At 41.8% G+C, this 18,667-nt stretch overlaps 1 protein-coding gene across 1 annotated transcript in view; it reads right to left on the bottom strand.

The window, feature by feature from the left end:
* The window catches only part of LOC134336618 (unconventional myosin-XV-like), a 315,256-nt gene extending 297,539 nt beyond the window's left edge, over window positions 1–17,717 (bottom strand). The window contains exons 1-2 of the mRNA XM_063030961.1: window positions 14,803–17,717; window positions 3,554–3,615 (exon numbers count right to left, since the gene is read on the bottom strand). Of these exons, the coding sequence (XP_062887031.1) occupies window positions 3,554–3,615; window positions 14,803–17,565 (2,825 nt within the window). The 5' untranslated portion in view covers window positions 17,566–17,717. The remainder of the gene's footprint in view (window positions 1–3,553; window positions 3,616–14,802) is intronic.
* Between the last annotated feature and the right edge of the window lie 950 nt (window positions 17,718–18,667).

The following is an 18,667-nucleotide window of genomic DNA, read 5'->3' as shown; positions in this document are numbered from 1 at the left end:
CTCCCCCTCCTGTCTTCTCCAATCATTTTGGATCTCCCCCTCCCCTCCGCCTCCCACTTTCAAATCTCTTACTAGCTCTTCCTTCAGTTAGTCCTGACGAAGGGTCTCGGCCCGAAACGTCGACTGTTCCTCTTCCTAGAGATGCTGCCTGGCCTGCTGCGTTCACCAGCAACTTTGATGTGTATTGCTATTAATTTCAATGCTATTTTTTAAATTTCCTCTAGTGTATCCTGTGCCAAACTCAGTGTTTTTTCCAGTTCCTTCAGCTTATTTTGTAACTCCTCTAATGTTTTATTCCTTATTTTTTTCTTGTATGAAGATATCGCTATAATTTTCCCTGAAGACAGCCTTCAGAATATCCCATAGAATGGGAGGTGAAACCTCTCCATTATCATTGAATTCTAAGTAAATACCAATTTCTTTTTTAATTTGTTCCTTAAAATAAGGATCATTGAGTTGACTTAAATTTAGTTTCCAAATAGTATTCTTCGGTTGTAGGTCAAAATCAACAGATAAATATATAGGTGCATGGTCACTTACATCTATTGTCCCAATTCCATGGGTGATTATTTTGTCTCTATCTTTTCCAAATGTTATGAAATAGTCTATTGTATATGCAGACTGGGGGGCAGAATAATGAGTGTAATCCCTTCTGTTGGGGAAAGGGTCCCTCCATATATCAATTAGACCAGCATCCTCAAAAAGAGTGTTAACTTTCTTATGCAAGGACTTTGTTTCATAAGTTTTTCTATTGGAAGAGTCTAACTTTGGTTGTAATTGTAAATTTAAGTCTCTCCCGCATATCAAGAGACCTTCTGTTTCTGTTACCATAATATTAGTAATTTTCTGGAAGAAACTAATATCACTTCCTGGGGGTGTGTATATATTCAATAAAGTAACTGGATTTCCATCTATATGCCCCCTTACCAGAATATATCTGCCCTCCTTATCTCCCATTTCGAACACTTTTTCAAAATTTAGCTTGCTTGAGATGAGAATAGCAACTCCTGTTCTGTGTCCTGATTTATATGAGGAGAAAAACAAATTGGTGAAGCCCATTCTCTTTAATTTTCCATGCTCATTATCACTTAAGTGAGTTTCTTATAAATATACTACATGGGCTTGTTCTTTTTTCATTTTTGATAGAATTTTACTTCGTTTGATTGGATTTAATAGCCCACTGACATTAAAAGAAATGAATTTTACTTTGTTCTTAGCCATGTGTATTTATCTTAGTATATCATTGAAATTTGCAGAATATAACTTAATCGATCTACTCCCTGAACAAATAAGAACCAGGAAATGCGAATAATAAAAAAAAAGGTAACGAAGGTGTGATTCCAAGGCTGGGGTCTCTAGATGACCCTGGGTTGAGCTAGAAGAAATGCCTAGCCGTGGGGGATAGCCCCTCCTACCTGTGAGTTGAGGGTCCCCACTGCAGTACCCATAAAAGTAGGTAAAAAAAAATCTATGTCCATTACACAGAAATGATTTCCCTGTATATTCTTGTTTAGATGGGGAAAAGGAGTGAATGAATGAATTTTTAAAAATTGAGTAATATAAAATCCACATTATAATACATTATAATTTCTCGAGATAGGTATAATACCGTCTATTTTTGCTTCCATTTAGTTTATCAGCACTTTTAAAGTTAGCCAAACCTTACGGCTCTTCTGGAGGAGGCAAGGGCTGTCCTCGGAGAACTCAGTATCTTCTTAATATCCTTCTCTCATCGTCCTCCCGTCCCCTGCTTTCTTGGTTCTCTTACTATTTCCCAAGCAGATCAGGATAACTGCTCAGCCAGGCTTTCCCTGGGTTTGACTACGCTAATGGCCAGTTCTCTGTTCTTCATGTCTGTAGTTGCCTCTTCCACCGTCTGATATGGCTGTACCCCTCCTTCGTAAAACACCCTCAGTTGAGCAGGGGGTTTGGAACTTAATCTATGTTGCTTTAATATTCGTTTCACTTCAGAATATTCCTTCTGTTTCTGTAGGACCGCTGGGGGATAACCTTGATCGAAGTATATTAACTTCCCCTTTCAAACAACCCTCTTCTTACCCCAGGCCCTTTGTAGAATCTCCGCCTTGCTCTGGAATCGAAGGAATCTAAGTACTACTGAGCGCGGCTTACTTTCTCTGACTTTGGGAGACCTCGGGACAAGTGCACGATGCGCCCTCAATTTCAATCTCCATAGTCGGAATCTCCAGCGCTTCCTGCAGCAACTTTTCTACAGACTTCATCATCGACAAGCCCTCCGCTCCTTCAGGAACATTATAAATCCTGATATTTCTCCATCGCGATCTTCCCTCCTGGTCAAGCAATTTACTTTCCTGTTGTTTTAATATTTTTATCGTCTTACTTAGTATCTGTTCCACGTTTTGCATGTGATCTTCCACCTTCTCAATTCGTGTCTCTGCCATCGCTGTTTTCTGATTGACATTGGCGAGCTGTGACTTTATATCATTTAATTGCTGTTTTATATCTTTTTAGACTTCCCTTATCTCTTCCAGAATCTTTATCATATTTGGCGCTTCGCCTGAACGAGGCCCAGCGTCAGCCTCGCCGCCACGCGCACGTGTAGGAGAGCCACTCGTTGTACCTCTCTCTTCCATAGGCTCCGCAGTGGTGCTTTTTTTTATCTCCATCCTTTTTCCCCATTCTTGCCCCCCTTATCAATTCAGATATTTTCGAAAGATCTTATATTTGATGGATTAACGGGGCAAAATATGCGTTTTTCCAGAGGAGCTATTGACTTAAGCTGCCATTCTGAACGATGATGTTACTGGACTCCATAGTCATCCAGATTCAAAGTTGAATCCCTGAATACAGTCCAGTCCACCAATTCAAAGTCTTGTGTATCTAATGTTAGCCAACACCACACTTCAAAGGCTTGGAATCCATGGATATATTGGAATCCATCCACGGATTGGATGCCTCCAACATCCAATCTGAAATAGTGTCCAAACTCTGAAACTATTTAACCCTTTAATTATTTTATAGCCTCTAAACCTCTGCAATTCCATGCCTGTTGTACATATTGCTACATTGTTATTGCAGTTACTGAGGAGCAACTACATTAATCCATGTTTGGTGTGGACATCACTTGTATTCAGAGCTCCAGTTGCTCCTAGAATTAGATTTTTATGAAAGTTGGCTAACCCTTCTGTATCTACTTGTAGGATAGTGTAACACATTATCCTCTGAAATGAATGTCTTTTGTATGTGCTCCTCTGTTCTCCAAGTACAGACCAAATAGTGGTATGGGGTGAGACCTGTTCTTTCAGAATAAGGTTAATACAAGTAGCAGTCATTTTGATCACTTATTTTCATATAACTGTTATCTTTGTTGCAGAATAATATAAAATAAAAACACCATGTTTTCCCATAAGAACTTGCTGAACAAAATACCAAGTTTCTTATTACGACATGATAACTTCCATAGTCAATGACAGCAGCACATTTACTATAACATCATGAAATCCAATGCAACTGTCATGATTAATCTAGATCTACCAGGGTACTTCTGGAATTACGAAAGGAAATGATATCTTACTCTAGGTTGGATAGATCCTCCACATCCTTGGTCTCAGCGTTGTGACCATCCTTCAATGCTAGCTGAAACAGAGAGCAATTGATGCTTCAGATTATCTTCTCAAAGACTAAGAAACCTGAAAGATCATTGATAATGGCATCTGAGACATAAGCCTCTGCCAGATACTGGAAATTTTGAGCAACACGCACACAATGTTGGAGATCAGGCAGCATCTATAGAGGGGAATTGTTAGGTCTGACTGGTTAAATGTTATTTTCTCCATAGTATTACAATTTTCTGCTTGTACTGTTTTTCATATTATTACTTATATACAAGTAACTGCTTATTATGCTTCCTGCTGGCCACAGTACATACTGTATATGCAATTGTTCAGTATGTCCCGTATTTATACGATTCAGGAAGTTTCTTTTAGTATTGCATTATTTGCAAAGGAGGTATCTTTCTTTCTTTCTTTCTTTTTAAATCTTTTTATTGAGTAAGTATACAAAAAAGGTAAGCCATATAAACATTAATACAATGTTAAAGTATAATAAAATTCCAAAAGATAACAATACCAAAAAGAAAATACTACAAACAATGTAATTTAAGCATAAGAAACCAAGATAACATAATAGTATACTAAATTTTATATATATCAATGGAAAAAAAAGAAAAAAAAAACCCCAAAAAAAAACCCACCGTGCAGCTAACTAAAAGCAAGGCAAAGCAATGGGCTAACTTGAAACCAAACAGAGTTAAACTTAAAATCACGTCCTCAATCCCGACCTCCATTAAAAACAGTGAAAAAAAAACAAGAAGGGTAAATATTACATTAAATGAAAATATCGAATAAAAGGTCCCCAAATCTGTTCAAATTTAAATGAAGAATCATAAAGGTTACTTCTAATTTTCTCCAAATTCAAACATAAAATCGTCTGAGAAAACCAAAAAAAGGTAGTTGGAGCATTAAGCTCTTTCCAATGTTATAAAATACATCTTTTCGCCATTAAAGTAAGAAATGCAATCATTCTACGGGCTGAAGGGGAAAGATTACTAGAAATTTTAGGTAGTCCAAAGATAGCAGTAATAGGGTGAGGAGAGATATCTATATTTAATACCTTAGAAATAATATTGAAAATATCTCTCCAAAAAGTTTCCAAAGTAGGGCAAGACCAAAACATATGAGTTAAAGAGGCTATCTGCCCCGAACATCTATCACAGAAAGGATTAATATGCGAGTAAAAACGCGCTAACTTATCTTTGGACATATGTGCTCTATGAACCACTTTAAATTGAATTAGGGAATGTTTAGCACAAATAGAGGAAGTATTAACTAATTGTAAAATCTGCCCCCAATCATCCACAGAAATGGTAAGCCCCAATTCCTGTTCCCAATCTACCCTAATCTTATCAAATGGAGCTTTCCTAAGTTTCATAATAATATTATAAATCATAGCCGATGCACCTTTCTGACATGGATTAAGGTTAATTATCGAATCTAAAATATATATAGGAAAAGGAGGTATCTCATTGGTTGACTCTTATCTATGAATTTGAATGTAATCTATGTAATATAAAAGCATGAGACCAAGGCCATCCTAGTTCTCTAACTTCCTTAATTCTTATTGCTTCTATCTCCCATTGCTTAGTGGGCCCCTATCACTGTTCGTTTCAATTTTCCTTTGCTCTATCAATGCTTAATAAAATGATCATGAAGCAATAAATTTTTGCCTCCTAATTGATTTCTGAAAGGACCTTGGATTAAAGCATCAGACTCTAACAATTGGCACAGAGTTTGGCAGGATGATCACTGCGAAGTTTAAGGTCTTGGAACAACTGCAGACAAAGTGGAATTTTTAGCGCATAACAAAAAGAGTAAGTACTCCCTTTGCCACTTGTGTGGAGAGGGGAGAAGCAGATCTGCAACACCAAGCTGAGTGCTGAAATTAATATCGGGCTCGGCTGTATAAATTGGTGCAGTATGGGAGAAGTTCAGTTGGAAGATGATCCGTTTCAGTCGCTTAACGATGTATTTGGCTGAAATCTGTTTCAGCTGCTAGATCATCTACTCAGTTGCAATCTATTAAGATTTCAGGATCGCGACCCAAGTAATAAAAAGTATATGAATTAAGACTGAATTAGTCTAGCCAAGGTCGTAAAACCTACTAAGAACTCTTACCTGAAAAAAACATCTCCGTTTGACAAAATTAATGAAAAAGTCTTAAACAAAAAATATCAACAATGTTATGTTTATTAGATCCAGAGAATGCCTGAGGGAAAGGAAACATAGAAAACCTACAGCACAATACAGGTCCTACAGCCCGCAAAGCTGTGCCGAACATGTCTGCTAGTGATTTAAGTAAGACCCCGTGGTTGCTTTGATCAAATGTGTGAGTGAATGAAAAGTTCAATGAGGGGCCGGCTGGTGGCACAACCTGACCCGGGAACAGAGGTTCCTGGGTTCAAAACTAGTCAGATCCGCCCCTGAGTACGCCTGCCATCCATGCCAGGCTGAGTGTTGAGATCGCAACTCGACCTCATAAAATAAAAAGGGGAAAATACTGTGAAAATGTCTGTGAGGAGTGATGCGTCGCACAGTCTCTCTCTCGCTCAGCACCTTGTAAAAGCCATGAAAAAGACATAATCACGGACACATGGACGCACGCAGGCACACACCAAAAAAAAAGAAAGGAAACGTCAACGAGGGGATTAAAGACTTTTATTAATCATTTGGGAAAGAAACGTGAAACTTGCTACAAGCTACCCAAGCAGCATGATAGAGACAATAAAAAGTCTAAAGAACAAATTTCTGCATTAACCGGACGAGCAGGGGGTAAAAAGCTTGATAAAAATCAACGTGCATTATGCAATGCTCAAACAAACTAAAACAACATGGAGAAAATGATTAGGGACTTCTAGGGGGTGGTCCTGCTCGTGACACTCCTCCTGAATTTCCTCCCTGGGAAACACTGCGCACACTGAACAGTCCCCCGAGACAGCGACACATCTGAACCGCAAGGAATTACAGGATGGACATTGACATGGACTCTATAGTGGCCTCTAACGACTCGAGTGAGGATGACAGTAATGAAACGATGTCACAGTGTGCTCCAATAAAGAGCAAAGAAGGAAAACACGTAGTACTGAAGATGACGCCATTGCTAATCAATATATTGGCAGACAAACCCGTTTAGTAGCAGACCCATCAACTATTTTCAATGACTCAAAACCATCACACAAGTGCTTTACAGTTATCGATATGGTCAATGGATTTTGCTCCTGGTACCTGAATGTTAACTGTGGTTGGCTTTCAGTTTATAATCAACAATACCAGTGGATGAGGCTGCCACAAAGGCTCCACAACAACCCTACTGTCTATCACATGGCTTTGACACAACATCTGAGGGACATTGATTCGTCTGACAAATACTTTGTGGATGATGGCCAGGTTGCATTAAAAGCTGCAGAGCAGCATGAACATGATCTGCTTTATTTGCTCGATTATCTATCTTCCAAAGGTCACAATGCAAATCTAGACAAGGCACAATTGCAACAAGAGGAAGCAATTTACAGTACCTGGGACAGAAAATTTCCCAAGGTAAGCAGGGAAAAACTGAGAATCATGCAATAGGTGTTAAGTCAGCAAAACCTCCAACAGTTTAGCAGCTCCAGTCATCTCTGGGTTTGTGCAACACAGCAAAGCATAGGTCAACTCATGCTGTAATTGCTCAACCAATCAACAATCTGGTGAAAGGCAGCAAACTCTCAGATAACCCTGCGACTTTTAATGAAGAACAACAGAAAGCTTTTCAAATTTAAAGTTAGCATTGTGTATCACTGCATTAGGAATCCACAATACAGGTAGACTGGTTGCTCAGAGAGACGGTGATGGTAGCTGGATGAGAGCTGGTTCCAAGATGTCCTTTTCAGACCAGGCATCTTAGTGTTCATTCCAAAGCTTGGTTGACCTGCTCTGTCTAAATGTAGGCGAAACCCAGAGGAAAGACTCACTGTTGCCCCAATCAGCTTACAGAATGTCCTCCAGAAACGTGAGGGAAATTGTGGACTATGATCGGTGACAAAGTCCACCGGGAATCCATGGATCCTGAAGAACTGGTCCAGAACAACTTTGGCCAACTCTACCACAGATGGTAGCTTGTCCAAGGCAATGAATTTGCAGGCCTTTGAAAATGAATCAACAATTACCATGATAATGGTCTTCCCCTTGGAAGGCAAAAGACCCCTGAAGTCTATGAAGCTGTGCACACATTGTCCCTCTGCACCCAGGTAGCAGGTGGAGGAGCCCTTGAGGTAGGGTACTAGGTTCCTTGTTCTGGGCACACTACATACATGCCCGCATATATTGCTGAACTCCTTTGCCATTCCGGCCACCAATACCTTCTCTCAATGAACTTGAGAGTACTGGCAATTGCTGGGTGAGCGATCGTTCTTGATGAATGTCCCTATTTAATACCAGCATTCCCAAAATACTGATTGAGAAGTTGCAGAACCTGGGCCTCTGTACCTCCCTCTGCAATTGGATCCTTGACTTCCTAACCGGAAGACCACAATCTGTGCGGATTGGTGATAACATCTCCTCCTCGCTGATGATCAACACTGGCGCACCTCAGGGGTGTGTGCTTAGCCCACTGCTCTACTCTCTATATACACATGACTGTGTGGCTAGGCATAGCTCAAATGCCATCTATAAATTTGCTGACGATACAATCATTGTTGGAAGAATCTCAGGTGGCGACAAGAGGGTGTACAGGAGTGAGATATGCCAGCTAGTGGAATGGTGCCACAGCAACAACCTGGCACTCAACGTCAGTAAGACGAAAGGGCTGATTGTCGACTTCAGGAAGGGTAAGACAAAGGAACACATTCCAATCCTCATAAAGGGAACAGAAGTGGAGAGAGTGAGCAGTTTCAAGTTCTTGGGTGTCAAGATCTCTGAGGATCTAACCTAGTCCCAACATATCGATGTCGTTATAAAGCAGGCAAGATAAAGTGGTTATACATTATTAGGAGCTTGAAGAGATTGGCATGTCAACAAATACACTCAAAAACTTCCATAGTTGTACCATTGAGAGGATTCTGACAGGCTGATTATAAATCTAGTCAGCTCCATCTTGGGTACTAGCCTACCAAGTACCCAGGACATCTTCAGGGAGCAGTGTCTCAGAAAGGCAACATCCATTATTAAGGACCTCCAGCACCCAGGGTATGCCTTTTTCTCACTGTTACCATCAGGTAGGAGATACAGAAGCCTGAAGACACACACTCAGCGATTCAGGAACAGCTTCTTCCCCTCTGCCATCCAATTCCTAAATGGACATTGAATCTTTGGACACTACCTCAGTTTTTTTTTTAAATATACAGTATTTCTGTTTTTGCATGTTTTTTAATCTATTCAATATACATAATTGATTTACTTGTTTTTTTTTATCTGCTAGATTATGTATTGCATTGAAATGCTGCTGCTAAGTTAACAAGTTACACGTCACATGCCGGTGATAATAAAGCTGATTCTGATATAAGAGTACCCGATACTTGGGTGAACAGCCGACCCAGAGGCACGATCACATTGGCTTGGGGCAAAATGGCGGTAGGCTGCTCCTCATTCAGGTTTGTCAAACTGACAGGTCGAGGACAAGGTTTCTGGCAAAACTTGCAAAAAATGTAACAAAGTAGGATACATGAAAAGAGCATGCCTGTTTCAATAATTCCACAAAATGAGTTCAAACGGCATTTCAAAAATACTGCAGGTATCCACCTAAGAACTTACACTGGAGAAAAGATAACTCCTGTGGGAATAACATTTGTAACAGTGAAATACAACAACCATCAAGCCACACTGGGCTTGTATGTGGTCAAAACAGGAGGGCTGGCATTATGGGGCTGTGATCGGCTGAGACAGTCATAACTTGATTAGAATATCCATCCACCATTTTCATGCCACATCTCCTGTAAAAGAGTCAACTGAAATGTACTGGATGATGCCTCAGAAGTGTTCAAGGACGGGATTGGAAAACTCAAATATATCAAGGGTAAAATAGTATTAAATGAAAATACCAAATGCAATTTTACAAAATCCGTCCAGTTCCTTATACCATCTGTGATAAAGTAGCCAGTGAGCTACATGGAGGCTTAAGAATTCTTTCCAAGGTTAAGTGCAGCCTATGGGCAGCACCAGTGATCCCGGTAGCAAAGAAGAATCGATCTGAAAGAATCTGTGGTGATTTTAAGGTCACCATCAACCCAGTACTGAAAGTAGATCAACACCCTCTGCCCAGGATACAGGATATATTTGCCAACCTTTCTAGGTCGAAACACTTCAGCAAAGTGGACTTGGTGAGGTCTCCCTGCAGATGGAGGTGGAAGAAGAGCCCAAAGTGCTTCTCACCATGAACGCTCACAAAGGCCTTTATCGCTCTATCAGCGGAGAAGCATCTGCACCTGCATTCTGGCAGAAAGCTGCGGATTAGGTCAGAGTAACCCGGATTAGATCATTGCTACTGGCCAAGATGACAAGGAACATCTCCAAAATCACAAGACAGAGTTAAAAAGATAATAAAATTATGGGCTCAGAGCACAACGTGAACAGTGTGAATTCTTTAAAGCAAGAGTCAATTACTGTGACTACACCATCGATGCACAGGGATTACACAAACATGCTGAGAAAATGCAAGTAGTGGTGGATGCCCCAAGGCCGAAGGATATGTCACAGTAGCTGCCCTTTATAGGATGTACCAATTACTATAACAGGTTCTTGCCAAACCTGGCTACTGAGCTCCATCCCTTGAACTCATTTCTGCAGATTGGGAAGAAATGGTAATGATCAAAGTAGTGTGAAGTGTCTTTCCAAAAGGTAGAGGAAATGGTGATGTCAGGCACTGTACTTACACATTATCATCCATGTCACCCAGTGAAGCTTGCCTGTGACTCCTCGCTTTATGGTGTACAATAGGTGCAGTCATGTGACATGTTATGAGTGATGGGAGTGAACGCCTCATAGTCTTTGCATCCCACTCCCTCACCGCTGCACAGAAAAATTACATACAGATCGGCAGAGAGGCCTTGGGTCCGGTTTGGTGGTATAAGACATTTCAAACAGTACCTGTATGGGAGAGAGTTTACCCTCGTTACTGATCGTTAACCACTGGTGTCCATTTTCAATCCACAGAAGGGAGTTCCACTAACAGCAGCTGCACGAAGGCAGAGATGGGCTTTGTTTCTTGGAGGACACGACTACAAGATGAAATTCAAGAGGACAACTAATTACGGAAATGCTGATGGATTATTCCATTTACCCTTGGAAAAGGAAATACCTGAAAAATTTACAAAAGAGGACACTCCTCTTGACTTATTCTCCCTAAAGCAAATTGAAAGTCTCCCAATTACAGCAGAGGAAGTCCAGAAGGAAACCAAGAAAAATCCCACACTGTCTCAGGTCACCATGGCAACCCAAAATGGATGGAATGTGCAGCAGAAGTTCCAGATTCCCCATTTTTACCAGCGCTGTGATGAACTTGTCCTTGATTTTGCTGGACCCCTCATGGGCACGAATTTCTTGGTAATAGTGGATACAGCTACAAAGAGGCCAGAAGTGTTCCTAATCGCCTCCACTACTGCCTTGAACATTGTTGATGTGTTGAGAAGACTCTTCTCAGGGACTGATGTTCCGGAACACTTAGTCCGTGACAATAGAGCAGTTTATTGTGAAACAGTTTCAGCCATTTCTGAAAATGAATGGAATGAGACACATTACATCCACACTATACCACGCAGCTACAAATGGCTTGGTGGAAAGGTTCTCCAGAGTCTAAATGATGCACTGCAAGCACTGTCTGCAGAATACAATATTCTGAATCAGAAGCTCACCAATGTCCTACTTGCATATATCACAATGCAGCACACTCCAGAACTAACAACTCACCAGCTATTCTGTTCCTGAGTCATCCCATGTTCACTCTTGGATCTCCTCAAACCCAGGAGTAGGCATGACAAACAGCTGAGGCAAATGGAGGGCTCCTCGAACAAGAAGGTTCAATGTTCCACTCCTGGACAAGCAGTCCTGGTAAGGGACTACTGAGCTGATCAAAAGTGGGTACTTGGAAAGATTAGTGATAGAGCTTGACCTCTCTCCTACACAGTGGAAATTGTATTTGATGTCATCTGGAGATGACACATCGATCAGTTGAGGAGAGAAGAGTGAATTGTTAGAGAAGGACAGCATCCAGAGCTGTCAGAACCGCTTCCTGCGGTCCCAGAGTCAACTCCTACAACCACCAGAAGGCCCCAGAACCTGCGGTTGTTTCAAAGCCACACGTCTCACCTGCCAAGCAGAGTGATTGCACCACCCGCCCCCCCCAGACCTTGTTAGGAAAGTCATTATCCCACAAGAATAAGAAATCTTTCACAGCAATTAAATCTTCAGGGCTGTATGGTATCTATTTTCTGTCTGTATTGCATTTATTATGCTAATCTGTCAAGTGGGGGTAGGTGTGGTAAGAGCAAATGAGTATAGTTATGTATTCACACTTTGTCTTGGTTTACTTTAGCGGAGAGGGACTGAGCCATGGGGGATATTTTTTTGTTGACCACTAACTGGAGTGCTTGGTTATACTGATTACTCTATTATACTGCTTAGTAATACTAATATCGCTAATTTAGTTTTTCATCGCTACAAGATCATATTTGTCTTTGCTGGTTTTATAAATAAGGATCAAATGTACCTTCTACAATTTGAAGATTTGTTATTGCACGATCACTGTTTCTGAGAGCGGCCTGCTCTGAGCCATATTCTTTCCATTTCTTGATGATGGACTGAGCTGTACTCTGAGAGATAGTCAGTGACTTGGAAGTTTTCTTGTATCCATCTCCTGATTTGTGCTTTTCAATAACGTTTTGTGGAGTTGCTTAGGGTGTTCTTTTGTCTTCATGGTGTAGTTCTAGCCAGGATACTGACTCACCAGCAGTTGGACCTTCCATATAGAGGTATATTTTTACTACAGTCAATTGAAACACCTTAATTATACCCTAGTGAACTCTATTTAACTAATTATGTGACTTCTGAAACCAATTGGCTGCACCAGTGATAATTTTGTGTGGTTTATTAAAGGAAGTGAATACTTATGCAATCAATTATTTTGTTTTTATATTTGTAATTAACTCAGATCACTTTGTTAAGATCTGTTTTCACTTTAACATGAAAGAGTCTTTTTCTGTTGATCAGTGTCAAAAAAATCCAAATTAAATCAACTGTGATTCAATGCTGTTAAACAAAAATACATGAAAGCTTCCGGGGGTGGGGGGGGGTGAATACTTTTTATAGGCACTGTAAGACCATAAGACCACAAGAGATAGGACCAGAATTAGGCCATTTGGCCCATCAAGTCTGCTCCACCATTTCAATCATTATCCCTCACAATCCCATTCTCCTGCCTTCTTCCCTGACTTTCATGCCCCGACTAATCAACCTCCCTCTTAAATACACCCAATAACCTTGCCTCCACAGTCACCTATGGCAATAAATTCTATAGATACACCAAGCTCTGGCAAAATTAATTCCTTCTTCTCTCCATTCTAAATGGATGTCCCTCTATTCTGAGGCTGTGTCCTCTGGTTCTAAACTCCCCACTACGGGAAACATCCACTCCACATCCACTCTATCTAGGTCTTTCAACATTCCATACTCTTCATTGAGATTCCCCCTCATTCTTCTAAACTCCTGTGAGTACAGGCCCAGAGCCATCAAATGCTCCTCATATGATAAACCTTTCATTCGGGAGTCATTCTCATTCACCTCCTCCAAATGCTCTCCAATGTCAGAACATCCTTTGTTAGATAAGAGTGAAAAACCACAGTGAAAAGGATGGGATTAGAGAGAGATAAATTACATCCCTATAATGCACTGTCACACCCCTCATACATAATCACATCCTTATAATGTATATCACACACCTCATACATAATCACATCCCTATAATGTACATCAGACCCCTCATACATAATCACATCCCTATAATGTACATCAGACCCCTCATACATAATCACATCCCTATAATGTATATCACACACCTCATACATAATCACATCCCTATAATGTACATCAGACACCTCATACATAATCACATCCCTATAATGTACATCAGACCCCTCATACATAATCACATCCCTATAATGTACATCAGACCCCTCATACATAATCACATCCCTATAATGTATATCACACACCTCATACATAATCACATCCCTATAATGTACATCAGACCCCTCATACATAATCACATCCCTATAATGTACATCAGACCCCTCATACATAATCACATCCCTATAATGTATATCACACACCTCATACATAATCACATCCCTATAATGTACATCACACCCCAGTCATACATCACACCCCTATAGTATATCACACCGTCGTACATAATCACATCCCTATACTGTATCACACCTGTCATATATAATCACATCCCTATAATGTATATCACAACCGTCATACATAATCACATCCCTATAATGTATATCACACCCCAGTCATACATCACACCCCTATAGTAATCACACTGTCGTACATAATCATATCCCTATAATGTACATCAGACCCCTGTCATACATTATACCGAGAGTAAGTGGTGGAATGAAATAGACAATGGACTAAGGGGAGGTACTAATGCAGGCAAATAGGGTTAGTGTTGGAGGACAAAAGGGTTAAGCATAGACGTGGTGGTCTCAATGGCCTGTTTCTGTGCTACGCAACTCAATAACTCTGTGACGGGATACTTGCTGGGAAATTCCAGCTGCCCCACTACAAACTGTACATATAGACCCAGAAATAAACAGTAATATCAAGACTTAGGTGGAAAGCTACACTTGTTTACAGAATTCAGGTGGCTGTCAAAAATAACACCTGTATCAAGTGGGAGAGAATAAAGGATGTGAAAGAAGAGAAAGCAGTATGGTGCAAAAAAAGAGAGATGGGAAGAGAAGGATCACAAGGAAGGAGAGGAGAGAGACCTGGAAGAGAGATGAAGCAAAAGAGAGATACAAAGGACAAGAAGAGTGGGAGGAGGTGAATGATAAGGGTTTAGAATATTGAGGAAGGTAATCCAACAGTTATTTACCTTCCCTCACTGTTACTGAGGGAATCTGGCATTTCCAAAAGTGGATAAGTAGTTTCTCGTTGATTATTTTGTCATTTATTTCAAACTAACAGAAAGTTTGCAATGGATTATGTGGAATCTCCACTGGATTGGTACCTGTTTTAATGAGAAGTCATTCTCAGGAATATCTTCAGCATTATCCTCGGGCTCCCAGTGCCCTGTTCTTCTTTGTGTTCTAACACCCTGCTCTTTGTACATTGTCCATTTGCTCAGATTCTCAATAGTTGGATGAGGGAGCAATGTTTCTGAATCCAACCAAGTCAAGTTCTCATTACTGAAGCACTTCCTCCTTGCCCAGTGGATTTCCTTCTTGTCCTGAAAATCTTCATCATCCCAGGTACATGTGATCTGTCGGCAAGGATCTGCTCTCAATTGGGAAGACAGGGATGGATGAGAATCCGACAGGGTGAACTGTCTGTCATCCTGGTCTCTCCTGAGTGGCATGTTCATGGGACCGGTACGCAGGTAATGAGGATCATTTCTGGTATCTCTTGGTCGTAGATTTGAATCACTGCTCTCTGAACTGGATGGTCGAATGTCCCTTTGAGTATGAAGCTTATCTCTTAGTTCATTCTGTGGCTTCCCTACAACACCCGGGTAGGAGCAGTCTGGTTGCGCTGGTGCTGCAGCTTTGTAGGGCTGCGGCATGTCTGCACGATTCCTTTCACTTCTACAACTGGCTAATACAGTTGCTTTTGATTTGACCAGTTGGTGCACTCGTGGCAGCACAATTGCATACCTGGCATCAGAACCCAGCTTTTCCTCCCCTTTGATCTGGCCCTCAGCCTGATGGGGTGTATCCTGTCCACTGGCTTCTCCTTTTAGCACAAGCTGCATATCAGCAGACACCATTGCTTCAACATCTCCCATCCTGTGGGCAGTCTCATCTACTTCTGGTAACCCACAGTCTCCTTCCGCCTCTTCCTTCAATGCCACTTTCCAGCTGGGAAGACGGCCACCCTCTCGGGTGCCAAACCCCACTGTGCTGGCAAGGCGGATTGCCATGCGCCTCTTGAAATTGCTCGGCTTCCCCTCTGTGCTCTTCCGTCTCAGGCTAAGTGTCCTTGAAAGCCACTTGGTAGTTCCAATCACATTGGTAACAGTGACCAGCTTGGATCTGGTCTTCAGGACATTGGGAATCTGGCGGCTAATCCATCCAGTGACCCTACGAATGGCGGAAAACCGCCGGCAGGCATTCCCCTTGATCGTGCTCCTTCCAGGTTTGGCCTCCATGCTACTTTCCACATCCGTTGTCTCCACTGTTCTCTGAGTCTTTGGTGTACACTTCCTGATAGATGCCAATTTCACCTTTCCTACCACCTTGGCAATTTTTGTCTTGTGATCCAGAGCCATCTGCTGCTGTGCAGATGATTGTTGTTTTCCAGCATCGTGGTCTACTGATTCTGAGGAACTACTTTCATTGCTTCTCTCTGTCTGTGGGCTTTTCACTGAGACATGACCAGTGAACGACCCATCGACTGATACATCTTGGTGCGATTTGATGGCCTCTTCTGGCAACTGGCACATTTCACTCTCTCCTGCAGCTGTTGCAAGATGCTGGTTTGATCTTCTGATGTCTCGGTTTTTAGCCTTGAGACAGTGGATAAGGTGTGCCTGATGTAAAGGGAGCCTTGCAGAAGGGACAGGTTGCACAACAGTTAATTTCTCCTGGCTCTTCTCATCATCAGACTCATCTCCCTGCTTTTTGCACGGCTTTTCTGCACAGCTTCTCTCCACTGCTTTACACATACGAGTGTGATACTTGTGCTGAATGTGAACTTTGGCAAACTTCTCCCTGGTTTTACACTTCTGCTTGACCTGCATTTGGTCCATTCCCTTACTCTCCACTTTAGCTTTGATCTTCATGCCCACCATAATCTTCTTTTTCACATCCATTTGTAATGTTCTTCTCTTAAGAATATCATCTGGATATCCAGCCTCACTCTCTGCTGCCTCCCATATCTTCACCTGTTTTTCCTCTTTGGCTACTACTTCATTATCACTCACTACATTGCCGAGCTCCTGTTTATCTTCTTGTTCCTCATTACTTCCAGCAGTATCTTTTGGAATCTGGTTAATGGTTGGAACGTGCTGTTTGCTGTAGTTTCCTCTCTCACTAGCTACTGAATGAGTTTGTTGACTGTTCTCACAACTACTTCTGCTGTCACCTCCCTCTCCTGCTCTTCTGTCACTCACTACCTCCTTCCCCAGCTCTTCACCAACAGTATCTCCTTCCTCAGCCGTACCCTCACTGCCTGTACTGTGGTCGCTAACTTTCTTCTCAACTTCTATCCTGCGAATGCCCTTTCTAGAGCTGGGCTTGTCACCCCCTGTGTCAGATGTGGTCCTCTCACTGTCAGTATCCCTGCTACTGGTGGTCTCCTCACTAGACCCTTCTGAACTCTCACTGTCCTCATCAGTAGAGTCACTGCTGGACCTCCTGCATCTTCCCGTTGGCCTTGTGGTAGAAGCTCCACTTCTGTTTTCTCTATTTTTGGTCTTCCTCCTTTGTGTTAACTCAAGCCCAGGCTTGCTGGCTTTACCGAATGATTGGCATTTCTTCCCTTTATTCTCATCCCCTCTCACTTTATTTCCCTTTTCCTTATTCTGCCTGGTTGATGCCTGACAGTTCAGTTTAATGTCTGTTCTTGTGCGGTCGTTTCCTTTTTGTCTCTTATCTGGCTTGTTTGCTTTGCTCTTATTGCATCCAGATTTCGACATCCCCTTCTCTATCTTTTTCTCAATAGTTCTAGATTCCTTTGCACTAGTTTTATGTCTTTCCCTTGCCCTGTCCACCTGTGGTTTCTTTTTTCCTTTCATTTCCTTCGGGTTTGGTTTCCCACCCCCTGCTTCCCCCATGATCTGCTCACTGTGTCTGCCAGCAGGAGCCAGTCTGCTCCCACTCCCATCATCCAGTTTACACGTCTGCTCTTTGTTCCGCTGAGAACCTCGCCTTTTCAGCTGACCCGAAGGCTTGGTTGCTGACTTAAGCTTTCCTTGGCGAGGGTGGGGTGAGGAAGCTCTTTCAGGGCTAGGTTCTGTATTTTGGGGATCCTTTATGGGATTTTTCCTGAAGTTTCTGATTTTCCCTTGATGATCCTGTGCAGTGTTCTGAGCTCCTTGAGTTGACTTCCCCTTAGCTGGCGACTTTGGCATGTTCGCAGAATGATTGCTGCTTTCAGGGCTAAAAGTCACCTAGAAGAAAAACACAAGATGAGAGAGAAATGAGATTCTCTTAGTAGTTAGCAGATAAGTAATTTGTCTGGGATAAGGTGACTGGTGAAACAATGCACAGCCACTTTTGGGTTCTTATTTTTGCGCCATTCGATCTCATACTGGGCACAGTAAAGTCAAAGATCCCTCGTCTGGCAAAGAAGAACTTCAGAGTTATATAATTTGATAATACATGAACCTTTGAAGGTAGACTATAACAAAGTGGGCAATTACAATTGAACAAGACCCAAAGGATGAGCACATGTTTTGAGTAGTTCCTCTCCACTCTCCTAACATTAGGAATCCCTTGAGTATCCCTACCTCCTCATGCTGGCAAACACAGGGCTCTCTATGGACCTCTGTACTTGCCCGTGTGGTAACACTGCTGAGCACTGAATCCTCCCTGGCTCCTCATATTGCAGAGTACCGACTCATAATTTCTTCAAATACTGCAAAACACTGCAGTCTCTGATGAATAAGCTCTTCTCAGGCTTCCAGCAGGTACGGGTATCGATTACAACAGACGTTTCAGTGACCAACTCTGTCATCTTCATCAAGGATGTTGCCAGTCAGGTGGTATTTATACCTTCCCTCCACCCCCCCCCCCAATCATCCATCCCTCCTGATTGCTTAGTCTTCATCCAATGAGGTTTCCACTCTCCCACCTTGTTTACAATCACAGATCTTAGAGTGAGACCTTTGTCTTTGTTAAAATTCTTTTCCTCTAGTTTTATTTCAATGGCTTTCT

This window comes from Mobula hypostoma, chromosome 22 (assembly GCF_963921235.1).
Source record: "Mobula hypostoma chromosome 22, sMobHyp1.1, whole genome shotgun sequence".
Lineage (NCBI taxonomy): Eukaryota > Metazoa > Chordata > Chondrichthyes > Myliobatiformes > Myliobatidae > Mobula > Mobula hypostoma.
The sequence above is the reverse complement of the archived record's forward strand: the minus strand, read 5'-3'. Positions and strand labels throughout refer to the sequence as shown.